The sequence below is a fragment of the Hesperophylax consimilis genome, chromosome 4 (genome assembly GCF_061612785.1).
Source record: "Hesperophylax consimilis isolate HC1 chromosome 4, BYU_Hcon_1.0, whole genome shotgun sequence".
Classification (NCBI taxonomy): domain Eukaryota; kingdom Metazoa; phylum Arthropoda; class Insecta; order Trichoptera; family Limnephilidae; genus Hesperophylax; species Hesperophylax consimilis.
In genome coordinates this window covers 72,538-88,134 of record NC_142839.1, presented here as the reverse complement: position 1 = coordinate 88,134, position 15,597 = coordinate 72,538, and the positions used below count along the sequence as shown (strand labels likewise).

The window sequence follows — 15,597 nt, the reverse complement described above, 5'->3', positions numbered from 1 at the left end:
GTGGGCTTATTTGTGTTGGCTAAAGACGGACTGACAAAAAATATTGTACACTCAATTGCTCTTAAAAATTAAAATTGTTTTTCTTCATTTCATTTTCCTACTTAAGGATAAAAAATATATTACTTTTTTTCACTTTTCATTTATCTTTTAAGAGATCAAACAATGAATATGTCCATTACTTTAATGAAATACATTGAATTGAGAAAATGAATCTTTGTTTTTTTTTTTTTTTTTTTTTATCAGCGGTCATCGTCTACGGCGCTCCATTCCTCTTTCTGTCATAGATCCCATTCCCACACACTTACAATACATTCGTTATTTTTTATTTAACAACCAAAATGTTCACTACAAATAATTTATATAGCAAAACAACGTTTGCCAGGTCAGCTAGTATCCTATATTTATTAGTAGTATGTATACGTAGTCCAATGAATAAATGAGTTGGAAAGTAAAATAAACAAATTGTAACAGAAAAACTGACACAAATGAATCTAATAATAACGTCGCAAACTAAAAATATAAATAGGACATGCTGTATGCTTTTTAACAGTATTCTTTAACGACAATCAAATATATACACTTGCTGTCCCACTTCCGCTATTTGCAATAAGTGAGCATAAACAAGAAAAAGGGCTTTTCACTGGCGGTGGAAGCGTATCCCGATTCACAAATACATTCAATGCTAAGCTTGTTTATTGGAGTCAACTCTTGTCACATTATCCATACCACATAAGAACATTTTCTGATTGCACAACGTCTATCCTTTTTTTAATTTTTTTTTATTGTTTAACTTATAACATTGTTACATTGTACATAAAATTAGGTAATAATAGGTAATAGTGAAAAACATATGTTATTGAAATTCTATTCCAATGAAGAGTGCTAGCTCTTGAGCTTGGCGTAGGAGTTATTTCACAATTATTTCATGTTTATATCAGTAATTAATATTAATATTATTATTCCTTATATGTACGTATTCCACTGTGAAACGTAAATGGATTAATTTGTGGATAATTGTAATTTTTAATTATGTGTTTTCCATTTTTAGGATGCTGATGTGAAGACGCTGGGTGAATGTGATTTATATAGTACAGAAACCATGGAAGACGACGGCACATATGAACAAAACCAACAATCTTTACCTGAAGCTATGTTTGATCAGGTATTTATACATCTGTTTTTTTTTTTACATAATGACATTTTTTTAGGATACCTAATGGAATCCCACAAAGAAAGATAAAATTTTAATAAACTTAATTTTTAATTATTATTTTTTAATACAGGTAACTGATGAAGATGGTAATCCACTACATTTTACAATGCACGATGGAACTCAATTAGCAATCACTTCATCAGACGGAGGAAAATCATTGCAGGTGGGATCATTTTCCTATTTATCAATAAGCAAAAGTATACCATTCAAATTTAAATACATAATCAATCAAACACAAATCAATGGTAAAAAGGCTAAATAACGGATGCGCCATATTGTAAATTTTACAAGAGAGGAAATCAAAGTTTTTTTTTTAATGAATAATGAGCATAACTTTTTTTTACTATTAATAAAAATCAAAACTATTACGTCAGAATATTAAAAAAACATTTTTAGTATTTTTAGAAACATTTGGATACTTTCGTTTCTAAGTAACTGGCATTTCAACAAAATGACCTTCAAAAAAGTTTAAGGATAAATAAATTGCTGATAAAATTACTAATGATTTATTCTCAGCATGATGAAAACTTTTTAAGAACAATGGTTAAGTAAGGTAAGTTTTTAGATTCTCACGGCCAAAAGCATTTTTATTGTTTGTTTTTGAGGTATTATGCCGTGTTGCGCTAACTCCTTCTTTAGCCGACGTTTCGGACAGCATTGCAGTGTCCATCATCAGGGCAGATCCGGTAGATCCGAAGATGTGTAAATTTTGGTTGTCGAGTTTGTGCTTATTTGTTTGTGGCCTGGGCCCGTCCAAGTGCGAAATGCCAACGGAAACGTCGGCTAAAGAAGGAGTTAGCGCAACACGGCATAACACCCCAAAAACAAACAATAAAAATGGTTAAGTTATTTTGTTTGAAGCAAAGAGATTTAATGCTATGGCAATTGCTAGATTGTGTGAAGCAAAAAGGTTTAACTCCAACATTGCTGAACAAAATTGGAGGATTATTGGTTTGAGTCTATATACACAGTAGAACCCCGATAATTCGAAAAAAAGCGTAAATAGAAATTTTCGCCAAAAAATATCCCTAGAAATTTTTTTTCATATAAAATGCTTTTTTAATTTGAAATTTGTTAATTCGTAATTATTAATAATTCGTAATTAATGTTCGTGTAATTCGAAAACATTCGATTTTTGCGAAAATAAATTTTAGTTTTAGGAATTTACACCAAGTATCTAAATTTAGTGGGTCAGCCGCGACAGAACTCGATCGCGAAATTTCGATTTACGCTGAAATATATCATATCTTTACGAATTTACATCAAATATCTGAATTTAAAGGGTCGGTCGCGAAATTTCGATTTATGCGTAATAATATAATGTATTTTTACGAATTTACTTTGAATAACTGAAGTTGAAGAGCCGACCGCGGCGGTAATCGGCTGCGAAAATTCGATTTACACGGGAATAATTCTTATTAATACGAATCTACTCCTAAGATACTACCCGAGTATGGAGGGGCGGCCGAGGAACTCGATTTACACGGGAATAATTCGTATTAATACGAATCTACTCCTAAGATACTACCCGAGTATGGAGGGGCGGCCGAGGAACTCGATTTACACGGGAATAATTCGTATTAATACGAATCTACTCCTAAGATACTACCCGAGTATGGAGGGGCGGCCGAGGAACTCGATTTACACGGGAATAATTCGTATTAATACGAATCTACTCCTAAGATACTACCCGAGTATGGAGGGGCGGCCGAGGAACTCGATTTTCGGCGTTTTTTTTTTTTTTCATAAATTCATGAATTACGCGGGAATTTGATTTTTGAGGTCCCGTGGATTTAGAATTAATGAGGTTCTACTGTAACTATAGTGCATAAAATATTATTAAGGATAATTAATAATATAACATCGCGATATCCGCCCGAATCAAGACTTTTGTCTAATTAATCCATAATCTAGTTGACTGTGCTGTGATTTTCGATGGAATCCCAGAGTGACCGCCATTAAATAAGCTTTTACATTTTTACATTGTGTTTGTCTCCTTTTTTCGAATATAGGCACAATTTACGGAATCTACGGAAATCTATCTTACATATCTCTACGGAAAAAATGATGATTGTACCTTCCTTCCCAAGGATTGGAGTGAACCGCGCCAACAACCTCGCCAAATGCACGCCGATCGGGTAGGACCGACATTTATTTCGTATATTAACTGCTGTAATGTCATACGATTTCAGAGAAATGCCTATTAGGTTTATTTTTGTAGTGCCTTTTTTGTGAAATATATAGATGGTGCTTAATCAAAGCTAGACAATAACAACTAGTAATTAAAATAACCTTTCTCAGATTAAGCAACGATACCTAATTTGTAGGTATATTACATTCTCTCCTCCACACAGCATGCTCAAAGATTATAAAGGACCTGAAGGAAATTGCAGTCTAAACGTTTGGGATGAAAATAATTTGAGCACACATGGTTTCCTGATGATGGTACGGTCAACGTGTTCCGATATCGTGATAACTAATGTATTCGAAATTTACTAAAACTTGTTAATTCATTCGTTAAGGGCCTGCAATCCCTTTTTTAAATAAATTAGAAAAACTCTATTCCGACATCGTAATAATGAATGTATTCGAAATTTACTAAAAGTTCAACCAGAAACCTGTTCATTCATTCGTTAAAGGCCTGCAATCCGCTTTTTAAAAATAAATTAGCAAATATTCTTTTTTTCCGTATTTGTAAATATACAATGTATAATAAATATTACCCAGTTATTTTCACATAATTGAATCCGGATTGCTTATATCCATTTCTCAATTTTTTCTCGGTTTGTGGGAAACTTTAGCGAAAATAAGACATTTTAAGAATAATTATCGGAATGTATATAGAAAATATTTATTCCTATACCTAAAATTTTAAGCCTACATGAACGTTCCTTTTCATGTAACATATCTTCCACCACCTTCATCACCTCTACAGCAATAGTTATAACTATAAAAATAAATATGACAAAAAACAACATCGCTTGTCACTAATATCTGTTGCGCTGATTCAGGTAAAATTTAAAAATTGCTCAATATATAATTATAAAGGTAAGGGTAATATATATATAAATACTTTGTAATATATATTTTTTCAATGAAAAGAAAAATGTAATTAACATAGTACACACAAAATAAATTACTCAACGACGCGATTTTTTCATATAATTTAACACGCAAATAATTGTGTACTTAATACAACCCTGAATCAGAGACAAGCCCGAAAAAATAACCCATACTTCTAAAGTTTTTTGCGCGTATCAAGTAAAAACGCGTGATTTTAACCAACACATCAATAATTATCATGTGCCATGTCCTATTGTTTATATGTATTCGTTAAAAGTGATTGCGACTAGTTTGAAAGATGACGTCAGAAAATTTACTTGTCGATAGTGAAATTCTATATTAAGTAAGGTATATTTTTTTGTATTCAGATAGCTGATTACATTTTCTAAAATAAATTCTGCGATAGGTACATTCTAAAATATTTGGATCTGGTAAGTTTTTAGATTCTCACGGCCAAAAGCATTTTTGTTGTTTGTTTTTGGGGTGTTATGCCGTGTTGCGCTAACTCCTTCTTTAGCCGACGTTTCGGACAGCGTTGCAGTGTCCATCATCAGGGCAGATCCGGTATCTTACACATCTTCGGATCTACCGGATCTGCCCTGATGATGGACACTGCAACGCTGTCCGAAATGTCGGCTAAAGAAGGAGTTAGCGCAACACGGCATAACACCCCAAAAACAAACAACAAAAATATTTGGATCTGGGTTATTTTTGTGACTGAAAAAATGAACTTGCCCAGCCATAGCTTTTTTTTTTTTTTTTTTTTTTATAGTGAATACCTCACAAGAGTCCCAACTGCTCCCGTCTGGAGCCAGTGAGACTATGGCATCCCCAATTGGATGTTGTGAGGCCGAAGGTAAGTGGGGAAGGGAAAGAGGAAGGTGGGGAAGTACCTGGCTATTCAGATCTAGTCACTAAACACGGCTAAAGCCATTTGGAGCAACGTTTCAATTCTGAATGGTGGTCTTACACCAGGGCGATACTGGTAGTATCTTCCACTCTGGGAAGCAAAATAAGTAAACTCTAGACCAGGGGTTCCCAACCCCGTACCCGCGAGCACCCAAAAAGGCCCTTTTCATAAATGTGCACGTGAATCAAACCAAAATTGTGTTGGGGTCATTTTTCAATGGATATGCCGTGTCTAGTCTAATTTAGTCTTATGGGTCAAAGGACTTACCGTGTGTTTCGTCATTCATACGTTTGAAGTTAATTGGTTCAAATGACATATGTACTAGTTTCATTTTGCAGGAAGTAAAATGATTGAGGTGATAACAGTATTAAACCACCAATACGCCAAATTCGCTGAACAGTCGGGTGTAATTTTTTTTACTTTTAGGGTCATGTAGGATAAATACCAAAATCAACCTGGTACACCTAAACACAATTTTGTGTGAAATAAATCCATTCGTTTTTGAACGTAGTACCGGAGGGCATTTGATGTAAATCCAAAAAAGGTTCTTCCATCTACATGGGAGTTGAATCAATCAAATCAGCTTCAAATTCTGTTTGTTAACTCAATTTCCTCTAGGGTGGTATCTGTCATTTAGCCTTTTTACCATCGATATATTTTTGTGATAAAACTAAAAAATGGTTGGCCAATGATGAATTGACTTGAATATTACACAATTTAAAAAGAAAAAAAAAATTTGTAGGTTACTACTCACGATGGACAAACTATTCCCGTTCAGCTGAGTGAAAAAATGGATGACGAAGATGACAATGTAAGTTTATTTATTTTTTTATTTTAGTTTATTTAGGAAACAGACAGTTGTACATGTGAATAAATTTTACATTTTAGTTGAATATAAGATAAACCAGTTAAGTTCCATTTACAATCTTTTTTATAGTTACAGGTTAGGAAGAAAATAGATATTTAAAGAAATAATTAAAATAATAAGCGAACAATAAAAAATAATCGTTGTGAGGTACATTGTAAGGTTAATTTGTTTTTAAAAGTTTTTAGGGTACAGTGGAAAATATCTTAAAGAAGCCATATTGTAAAACATAAATAAGATATCACCAAAATTTCATTTTAATAATAATAAAAATAAAGGTATTGTAAAGTAGTAATGCGAGTTCGATTAATGTAGACAAAAAGTGTGCGATGTAAATTTAAGCTCTTACGAGACGTATGATATGCCATAACTTGATTAAAAATAATTTGTTTACTGGAAGTTATAAGATTAAGAATAGTTTTAAATTGTGTATGCTACATAAAAATGCCAAATGCGAATAGAAATGAAAAGAAAAATCATTGGAGTATTTGAAAGGACTCATGCTATTTTGTTTATATCTGCCTCAGAAGAAATTCGAATTACCGGAAAGCCGTAATTTTTTTTCGTAAATATATAACAGTTTTTTGTCCAAAGGTATTTATAATTTTTATCACTTTTAAATTCCCTGGCTTTCTTCATTAGTAACTTGTTAGAAGGCGTGAGGTGATGATTGAGGAATATATGGCTTGCTACTCCTGGAAGGCCGATATCTGCTGAAGTCAAGGTCCGGTGGCGACGAGCAGCTACCAACAAAGCGTCCTTGCAATCTCGCCGAAGAAGACGTATGATTATATTTGATGTAGATATGGATGTGATTTTAGAAGCTGCCGTTGGCCATGGTCGCACTCTATGAATGAAGTCAATGTCTTCTTTTTGTAGTTGGTACCCAACTTTCTGGGATATATTCATTATTATATCCTGGAGGTTTTCACTTTTTGACATCGGAACAGATAATCAATTTTAGCGGTTTTACTGCTCAAAGCTAACATTTTAGCAGTTTTACTGCTCAAAGCTAACATTTTGGTGTTTAAAGTTTCAATTTGTGAAGATAAAATTTCCACTGATTTTATAATAGGTTCTAATTGATCTGTAAAGTCCTTGAGTCTTGCGTCTAGCTTACAAACAATGTTTTTTCCATCTCTTAAGTTTGTCATTGAGGGTTTTTTAGAGCCGGTTAAGGATTTCATTTAAATTTATAGGATTAACGTCATTACTATGTTTGTTTGCCCTCGTATTATTTTTCATGTTGTTGTTTAAATTAGAATATCACTTGTTAATTAAGAAATAATAATAGTCAACGTGATTGGTTTAATTTCAAACACTCAGCCAATAACAGTACGGATGGAGATTTAATAACCAATGAGAGATCTCCGCAGTAACGACACTATTTTGATGACCAATGAGAGATCTCACTTCAATATTATTATTTAGTATAGAATGGTAACAAGCATTTATTGGAGATTTATTTGGTTATTGATGTTTATCAGCGCTTGTAGAACACATAAATAATGTCACTTAGTAGATTCAGTAAAACTGTATCTATTTAGTACCGGAGTTTTAGATTAGGATACTTATTTTTATTGATAATCACAATAATTACAGAGACCAATGCTTATCAACTGTTAAACGTTATTAGGTAGTTTCCTTCAAATCAGTGGCGGCTCGTCTACGGGGGTCTTTAGGTCAATGACCTCCAAAAATATATGCTGCAATAGTATTAATATAAAAAAAGGATTTAACAAACTACCTGATTATTAATTTATTTTTAATATTTGTGCATATTCGTACGGTAATAGCGAGTTCCAGTGCCATTCAGCATCCAAATGAGAAGCTACTGTATGTTCCTATCGTGGGTCACTTTGAGTTTTGTCCCCAAGCTATCTCCGTTATTCTCTTTGCTATACAGATGAAGGAGGTAAACACTATCATGTCTGACGTATGCTTAGTATCATACAAAATTTATTTTAAAGGGATTTTCGGACATGACTGCGGTGAGATAGAGATATCTACAACCTAAGATTATTAAGGTATCAGAAAGAGATGTGAAAAAATGTCAGTCTTGTTGTGTGATAAATGATAGCCATCTTAAAATTGAATAATAGTTTGTGAAATTATGTTTATCATTGTTAACGTAATTTGCATGGATTAATTTAAAATTCTGTGGATTTCATATCGAACGAATCATGACAAAGGTATTCAAATAAAGTGAGAATTAGTTTGTGTTACAAGAGAGAAAAATAAAAAGTTTAAAAACAAAAGTTATAATTTTTATCAGTGCATTTGCGGGTGCAATAAAATGAATGTATAGGTACTTTTGCTTTCATTGTTTACTTTTTAAGTCTACTGATAAACAATGGACTGAGTTGGGAGTTAGTGATTAACCACTTAATGCTAGGGTTTTTTAACACAATGTTTGCGGGGGGTTTTTTAATCAATCTACGCCGTAAAGCGGGCAATTTTATCATGTTGGCGCGCAAAATTTCGTTTCATGTAAAATAGCTATAACTTCTGAACTATTGATCAAATTTAAATAAAATTTTCAGTATTTTACCTTATTCAAATTTTTTTATTATGATCTGGTCACAAATTTTTATATTTTTGAAGAAACAATTACGATATATAAGTTTAAATTTAAAAAAAAAATTGAAAAAACTGCACTTTTGTCGTATTGTCTATTTAGTCATTTTATGCACATTCAACATAGTATATATATTTTTTTAAATACACACCACTAAACACTAATATTGTTTGAAAGTATGAAATCGTTGGAAACAATTCCCTTCATGTAAAGGTACATCATAGAATTTACACATGTACCGGGTTTCGCTAAGTATTTTGTGTACCGCGCACACACGACATCGCTTTCGCAGATTCTTATTTTTACCAGGGCCTTCAATCTTTTCCAATATATGTTTTCGCATATCCATCGATAGTCTTCCTGGAGGATCAGATTTTGAAGATTTTTTTCGGATACCAGATGTTGATGGTGTTGGTTCCGGGTCTGACGAAATCTGATCAGCCACCCAGTGCTCTTCGATTTCCTTAAAAAATTGTTTATATTTTATTTTCCTTTCTTTTACGGAGTTGTACACAACAAATGAGTTGAATAATGCACAATTTATTATATACATCGCTAGCCTTTCTGTCCATTTGGTGGTTTTTCGTAAAATAGAATAATACGAAAGATATTGGTCTGCTAGGTCAATGCCTTTCATATATTTATTGTAATCGATTATCATTACCGTAGTCCATTTTATAGGGTATTTTTTATGAAAAAATATCCCTTTATTATGTAACAAATAAATTTTCGAGCACAGCACACAAATACTTTGTACGAAATTTTTAAAGCGGAATGTAGACAGAAAAGAAAATAGAGAACGTCTTGAACGAAACAATATCGCTTTCACTGAAGAAATATAAAGATTTAAAAAAAAACGAAACATTTATCTTACAGTTATTTTATTTCAAGTGCATGTTTTATGACCACAGTCGGCCGGCCACCCGACCCAATTCTACGAATTGCCAGGTACCTAGTACACGTGTCACGAGAGCTGACGCATAATTTTTACTTCACAGAGTAACCAACATCATACGTTACTCGCAATATATTGTTACTCTAAGTGTACCTACAACGCATTTTGGCGTCTCCCGCGCTTTACCAATAGTGTACAAATACGAAAAACGCTTTTAAGCGTCTCCCGCTCTCTACCAACAGTACGCAAAAGACGCTTTTAAGCGTCTCCCGCAAACAATGTGTTAATAAAAAGTATTTATAAAAAAATCAGGCTTTTTAAAATGTTTTTTTCTAAGTTTATACTTTTTTCAATTAAAATATAACAATTTAAGCATATGTAATTTTTTTTAAATTAATAATTCAATTTAGTGTGATAGATTTTAAAGCATGATATTAAACATAGATCCATTATTTTCATATTCACTATCAATATCTTCACATTGATTATCTTATATCTTATATTCGATATCTTATATTCATCCGTTTGGGATCTTATTTGAAAAAAAAAATTCAAATTCAAATTGATAAGATATGATAAATATATATTTTTTAATAAAACGATGCATTCATACAAACACGAAAATGCGAAAACAATATAATAAAAACAAAATAAGCAACTCAAAAACACGACCGATCTCAACTGCAGGCAAATTCAAACTGACACAAGCGTTACTCGTGTTAGCTAAAAATAGAACGCTGCAAGTTGAAACCGGCGAGCGTGACTCGTTTAAAAGCATGAAGTGGTTTAAAATTTTTTAGTAGGAAAAGATCTTAAAAAAAAAAACATTAATTAGATAAATAATCTTAAATTAAACAATATTGTACTGCCGGCTTCAGAATAGGTGGGTACCGGAAAATTCATTACATACATTGGTGTTTTTATAATATTCATTACACATTAGCAATATATATTAACATTTCATATTAATTTATTTTTTGATTGACGTTCACTTAACCGCCTTAAAATTGTTGGGACCTAGGTACATGTCTAATGCTTATTGTGTGTTTCAGATGCTCAAGGAACAATTGATCCTGGCTCCTGATATTGTGGGAGAGGAAAACAGTTCAGAAGAGTTGATGCAGCCCATCAGAGTCTTGGGGCCGGGAGGCCAGAGCGTCAGGTTCCTGGCCACATTGGATGGCAACAATCTGGAATATTTTACCTTTGCATAAAATGCCTAATTCCCGATAGATCCTGTGCTATTTGAGCTGTTTGCAACATTACCAAATCACTGTCAAATGATTTATTTCACCTCAATTTTAGAATACTCACTTAACCTAGGTATTTATATTCAAGTGACCTTACAGTAAGTAAGGTCCGCTAGAGGGGAATGCGACCAGGTTTTATGAGAAAACTAAACAATTTGTGGCTGTGTGTGACATCTAGAAACATAATATGTACCTAATTATATTAGTATATCATCGGTGTAGCCCAAGAAGTCATTAAACAACATTCATAGAAAATATGAGTCATTAAGTAACCTGATGATTTCTATTTAAATAAAAGTTCATTTTACACAAATAACTAATTGTTTTCTCCTTCTAACACCGTTTTGTTCATATTTGTAAATATGACGGTTGGGAGACACAATGATTTCTATGAGAACATATGAGCTGTTCCGAAAAGCGAACAAATTGATTCTGCTGGTAATAACTGTTTGTTCGAAAAACCAAACAAATTAGCTTGAGGAGTTAATAAATCAACACCAAAATTTCCTCTAAAATCAAAAGATTTGTAAGCAGGTACTCAAATATCTACCTACTTAATTATAATTCAATTTCATGTAACATTTTCTTTTTCAAATATATACAATTTGTCCAAAGAAATGATTTTTTTCATCAACTTTCTTCACACCTCACCTGCGTACTGCAAGACGTCCGCACCCCGCTCTTACCTCACCGCGCCACCATGGGCCACGGGCCTGCCGCTAGGCGTTGCCCGCCTTTAAAGGAGAGGTAACAATTAATCTTTGACTCTGCGGAAAATTACAACAGAGCTTGGCCTTGTGACATCTTCCCTTGCCTGCGCCCCCAGGCGCCTTGGCTCTGCGACATCTGCGGCCTGCATCTCCTGCGCGGCGAGCTCGTTCATCCAATTCCAAGTTCCACCAATCGACCAGGTCCATCGTACTTCCGGGTTTCTTACTTCACACTGGAATACCTGGAAGAAACCACCAGTGCTGAACATCACCTACAAGTCCGGTCTCTACCAATGCGGTGTAGAGCCACCGACTTCATCGCCTCGACTACTCCACCACTGTCATCTCCTATTCATATGGTGTTGACCATCGACCTGGAGGATTTGCCGTCGACTACATCCACCGACCCAGTGTCGATCTTCGGCCTCGGGAATTCGCCACCGATCATGCCCACCAACTGCGTCGAGCATCGGTTCGGAGTTATCATCAGCATTAACTACAGTGACTCATAGTGACCTCACAACCACATCTTTCAATCGTTTTCTTACCATCCCCAAAGTAGGAACCACGATCATGCGAAAAGGGTATTATCCAACAATTCCAGCATCCTGAACCGGAACATAAACAAATTCAGACAGATGAAATGCCAAATGGCTGAGTTGAAACAATTATATAGTATATATTATGATAATATAGTATGATACTAGATGTCACACACGGTCGCAGATTTCTTAGCTTTATCATAAAACCTATTCATACCCCGTTGACGCATTTCCCCCTACTGACCTTATGTAGTTATCTATATATATATATATTATATAATTCAATTTTTTTTTTATATACATTAGTACCATTTTTTGTTAATTTGCAAAATGTGCATGATTTAAATTCTCCAGACTAGAATTCTAGACCACTATTGTACAGCTAGATGATGTAAGTATTGTGCGGTTATAATAATCATGATTTATCATTATCATTCTCAATTCATGGTTAGTATTTCATCATATTAATAAACTCACATTCTCAAACATAATACATATTCAAAAAGCTTTGCTTGAAGTCATGGCCATGTATTAAAAAATTGCATTTTTGACAAGTGTGGCGTTTAAATCGACGCATTATTCGATTTTTTTTCAGGTTAAGTTTGGGTGCTGTAATTAAGTACATATTATCATTTTTGGCTACAACTAAAATTACAAAAATTTGGGAACTAACTAACCATCAAGCCGTTTCTCAGAGAGGATAGACCGCAAAAACAACTCAGTCTCACATTCATATATCGTCTCATACATACCCTTCTGTTATTCTGATTCTTGACACGGCCCGGTACTGTATTTGAGTATTATAATTTTTGGCCATGTGTTGTAGTGTTAAGTTTGATGAAGTGTATATTTTTATGTTAATTAATAATTGCCACGTTATTAGAAATATCAATTCACCAAAAAGTGTGCTGTATGTATGGTAAATATACGTAAATAATTATTACTCTCTGATATTGTTATCATTCCAATGCCTTGGAAAATCAAATTTTGTCCTCACATATTTATGGCCAAATACCACATCTCTCTGTTACATATTATTGAAATTCTTCCTCTGTAGAATAACAAACTGAAGGATTTTTCATTAAATCTCACCATATAATGTTGTCAGTCTTGTTTTTATAAGTTTTGTGCTCACATATTTATGGCCAAATACCCCATCTCTCTGTTATATATTATTGAAATTCTTCCCTTGTGGAAATAACAAACCAAATGATTTTTATTAAATCTCACTATATAATGTTGTCAGTCTTGTTTTTTAAAATTTTGTCCTCACATATTTATGGCCAAATACCACATCGCTCTGTTACATATTATTAAAATTCTTCCCTTGTGGAAATAACAAACCAAAGGAATTTTATTAAATCTCACCATATTATAGTTTTTAGTAGCTGAAGTTCCCGGCTGTGGGAAAAGGGACAGTAACCTTCCTCTTGTTTTCAAGGTAAAGCACATCTGGTTGAAGGTGTGTGAGAATCCGGCTCGAAGGACCACATGCAGAATTTCATCAATCTCAGAATAAAAATGTAGATTTGTATACCAAAGAAACCCACAGACACTCTTCTTTACATAGCTAAATAATAGTAACAATACTAGCGGTTTTTTTGCTGCTAGACCCTGCAGGTGGCTTTTTTGTGCTTCGGTGAATTTAGTAAAGGTAGTATTAGTAAAGTTTTGCCCATTTTAACACACAACAGCAGTGAGAATGTATGTAAAAATTTACTTATCGTGCAACACATAATTGAACATTTCTTTGTCCAATGTGCAAAATAGAGAAAAGAATTTGTTCATTTATACTTCAGCATGTCGACAAACAGTATAATAAAAGTGCAAAGTGTCTGTTAGTGGCTGCAGGCAGAAAATTTCCAAAGTACAAAATATCACATCAAATTTGTCCATTTGAACTTCAGCGTTATCTCTCCAACATGTCGACAATGGTATGTTGGGTAGATTTTATATTTCTGTAGTACCTACTTCCTCCGTCATGCTGCTCACAGGATCTTCGTAAGCAATGTTGGTGTTTAAACTTTGGTTTTGAAAAGGGGGTGCCAACATGTTAATATTACAACAGTCAAACATCACTACAGAAAAAAATTCTCATTTACAATTTGACTGTCCTAAAACGGGAACTTCCTAGTTGGTCAGTAAATGTTATATCAATTCTGTAATAGTTTCGGTAATCAATATCAATATGTATTATAAAAGTAAGTGTACGTAAGTATGGGGATACGATGTGGTAGACCTCTATCCCCCATTTATGAAGAAAGATCTCGTTTTTACCTGAAGGGCGTGCTTTTGAAGATATAAGGGTTGGAAGTTTCACTCTCAAGAAATTTCTAGAACAGTCCAGAACATTCGAAAGCATTCCACAATCGGGAATAGTCTGGAACATCCCAGATCATAATGAACTAAAAACGGGAATACAGGCCGTTTTCTGACAAACTTTTAGCAAATTCGTAATTGTGACAATACATTGGTATCTCTAAATCGTATAAAACGAAATCACTATCCGCGTCTGTCTGTTTGTGCGCTTAGTTCTTCTAATCTATGCAACAGAGTTTGATAGGATTTTCACTTAGAGAATTTCTTCCGGAAGGTTTATATATTACATGGATTATTATTGGAAGGTTTATATATTACATGGATATTATATTTATTGAAAGTAAATAAATAATGACCTATGCTGCTCCAATTTGGGCCACAAGCAACACAATTTTAAATTAGTGCCAGTTGTTTCACAGAATTTGAATATTTCATCAAATTACAAAGTTAATTTTCAAGATCTGTGAAAGTCCTATTCAAGTTCTACAACTGGCGAATCTCTAAATAGTATAAAATTAAGTCGCTATCCGTGTCTGTCTGTTTTTGCGCTTAGTTCTTCTAAACTATGCAACGGATTTCGATAGGGTTTTCACTATCCTTTACAGAATTATATGTATATATAATACATGTAAATTATTTTTATAGAAAGTAGAGAAAAGTCAAAGTTTTGCAATCAAGTTGTAAAAAAATATTTTCGGGCGCTTACATTGCTAAATGCTGGCTAAATCTTATAAGATACATCAAAATAGTGTACTACGGAATTGTATATCATGAAGAGGCAGGCCTAAAGAAAAGTCTGCAATGTATCTCCTAAGGATAACCCCATTTATGGAACCTTTACATTACTTGAAAATTAACTTTGAAAAATGATTCGAATTTGGAAGAGACTTGAAATCCCTCAAAATGTCTTGCTTAGAATATTCACCCAAAGCCTTCACCAAAATGTCTTGCTTAGAATATTCACCCAAAGCCTTCACCAAAATGTCTTGGTTAGAATATTCACCCAAAGCCTTCACCAAAATGTCTTGCTTAGAATATTCACCCAAAGCCTTCACCAAAATGTCTTGCTTAGAATATTCACCCAAAGCCTTCACCAAAATGTCTTGCTTAGAATATTCACCCAAAGTCTTCACCAAAATGTCTTGCTTAGAATATTCACCCAAAGCCTTCACCAAAAGTTCGTCTGAAAAAGTACTCTCAATTTAGGCACGAAAATCGCAAAACTATGTTTTTTAACATCTCATTTCTCGGC

The 15,597-nt window shown here is 33.6% G+C and overlaps 1 protein-coding gene across 1 annotated transcript in view; it reads left to right on the top strand.

Annotated features, from left to right (window-relative positions):
• The window catches only part of LOC149423989 (uncharacterized), a 51,350-nt gene extending 37,805 nt beyond the window's left edge, over window positions 1-13,545 (top strand). The window contains exons 16-19 of the mRNA XM_089651211.1: window positions 1,049-1,162; window positions 1,284-1,376; window positions 5,929-5,997; window positions 10,577-13,545. Of these exons, the coding sequence (XP_089507337.1) occupies window positions 1,049-1,162; window positions 1,284-1,376; window positions 5,929-5,997; window positions 10,577-10,738 (438 nt within the window). The 3' untranslated portion in view covers window positions 10,739-13,545. The remainder of the gene's footprint in view (window positions 1-1,048; window positions 1,163-1,283; window positions 1,377-5,928; window positions 5,998-10,576) is intronic.
• The last annotated feature ends 2,052 nt before the right edge of the window (window positions 13,546-15,597 follow it).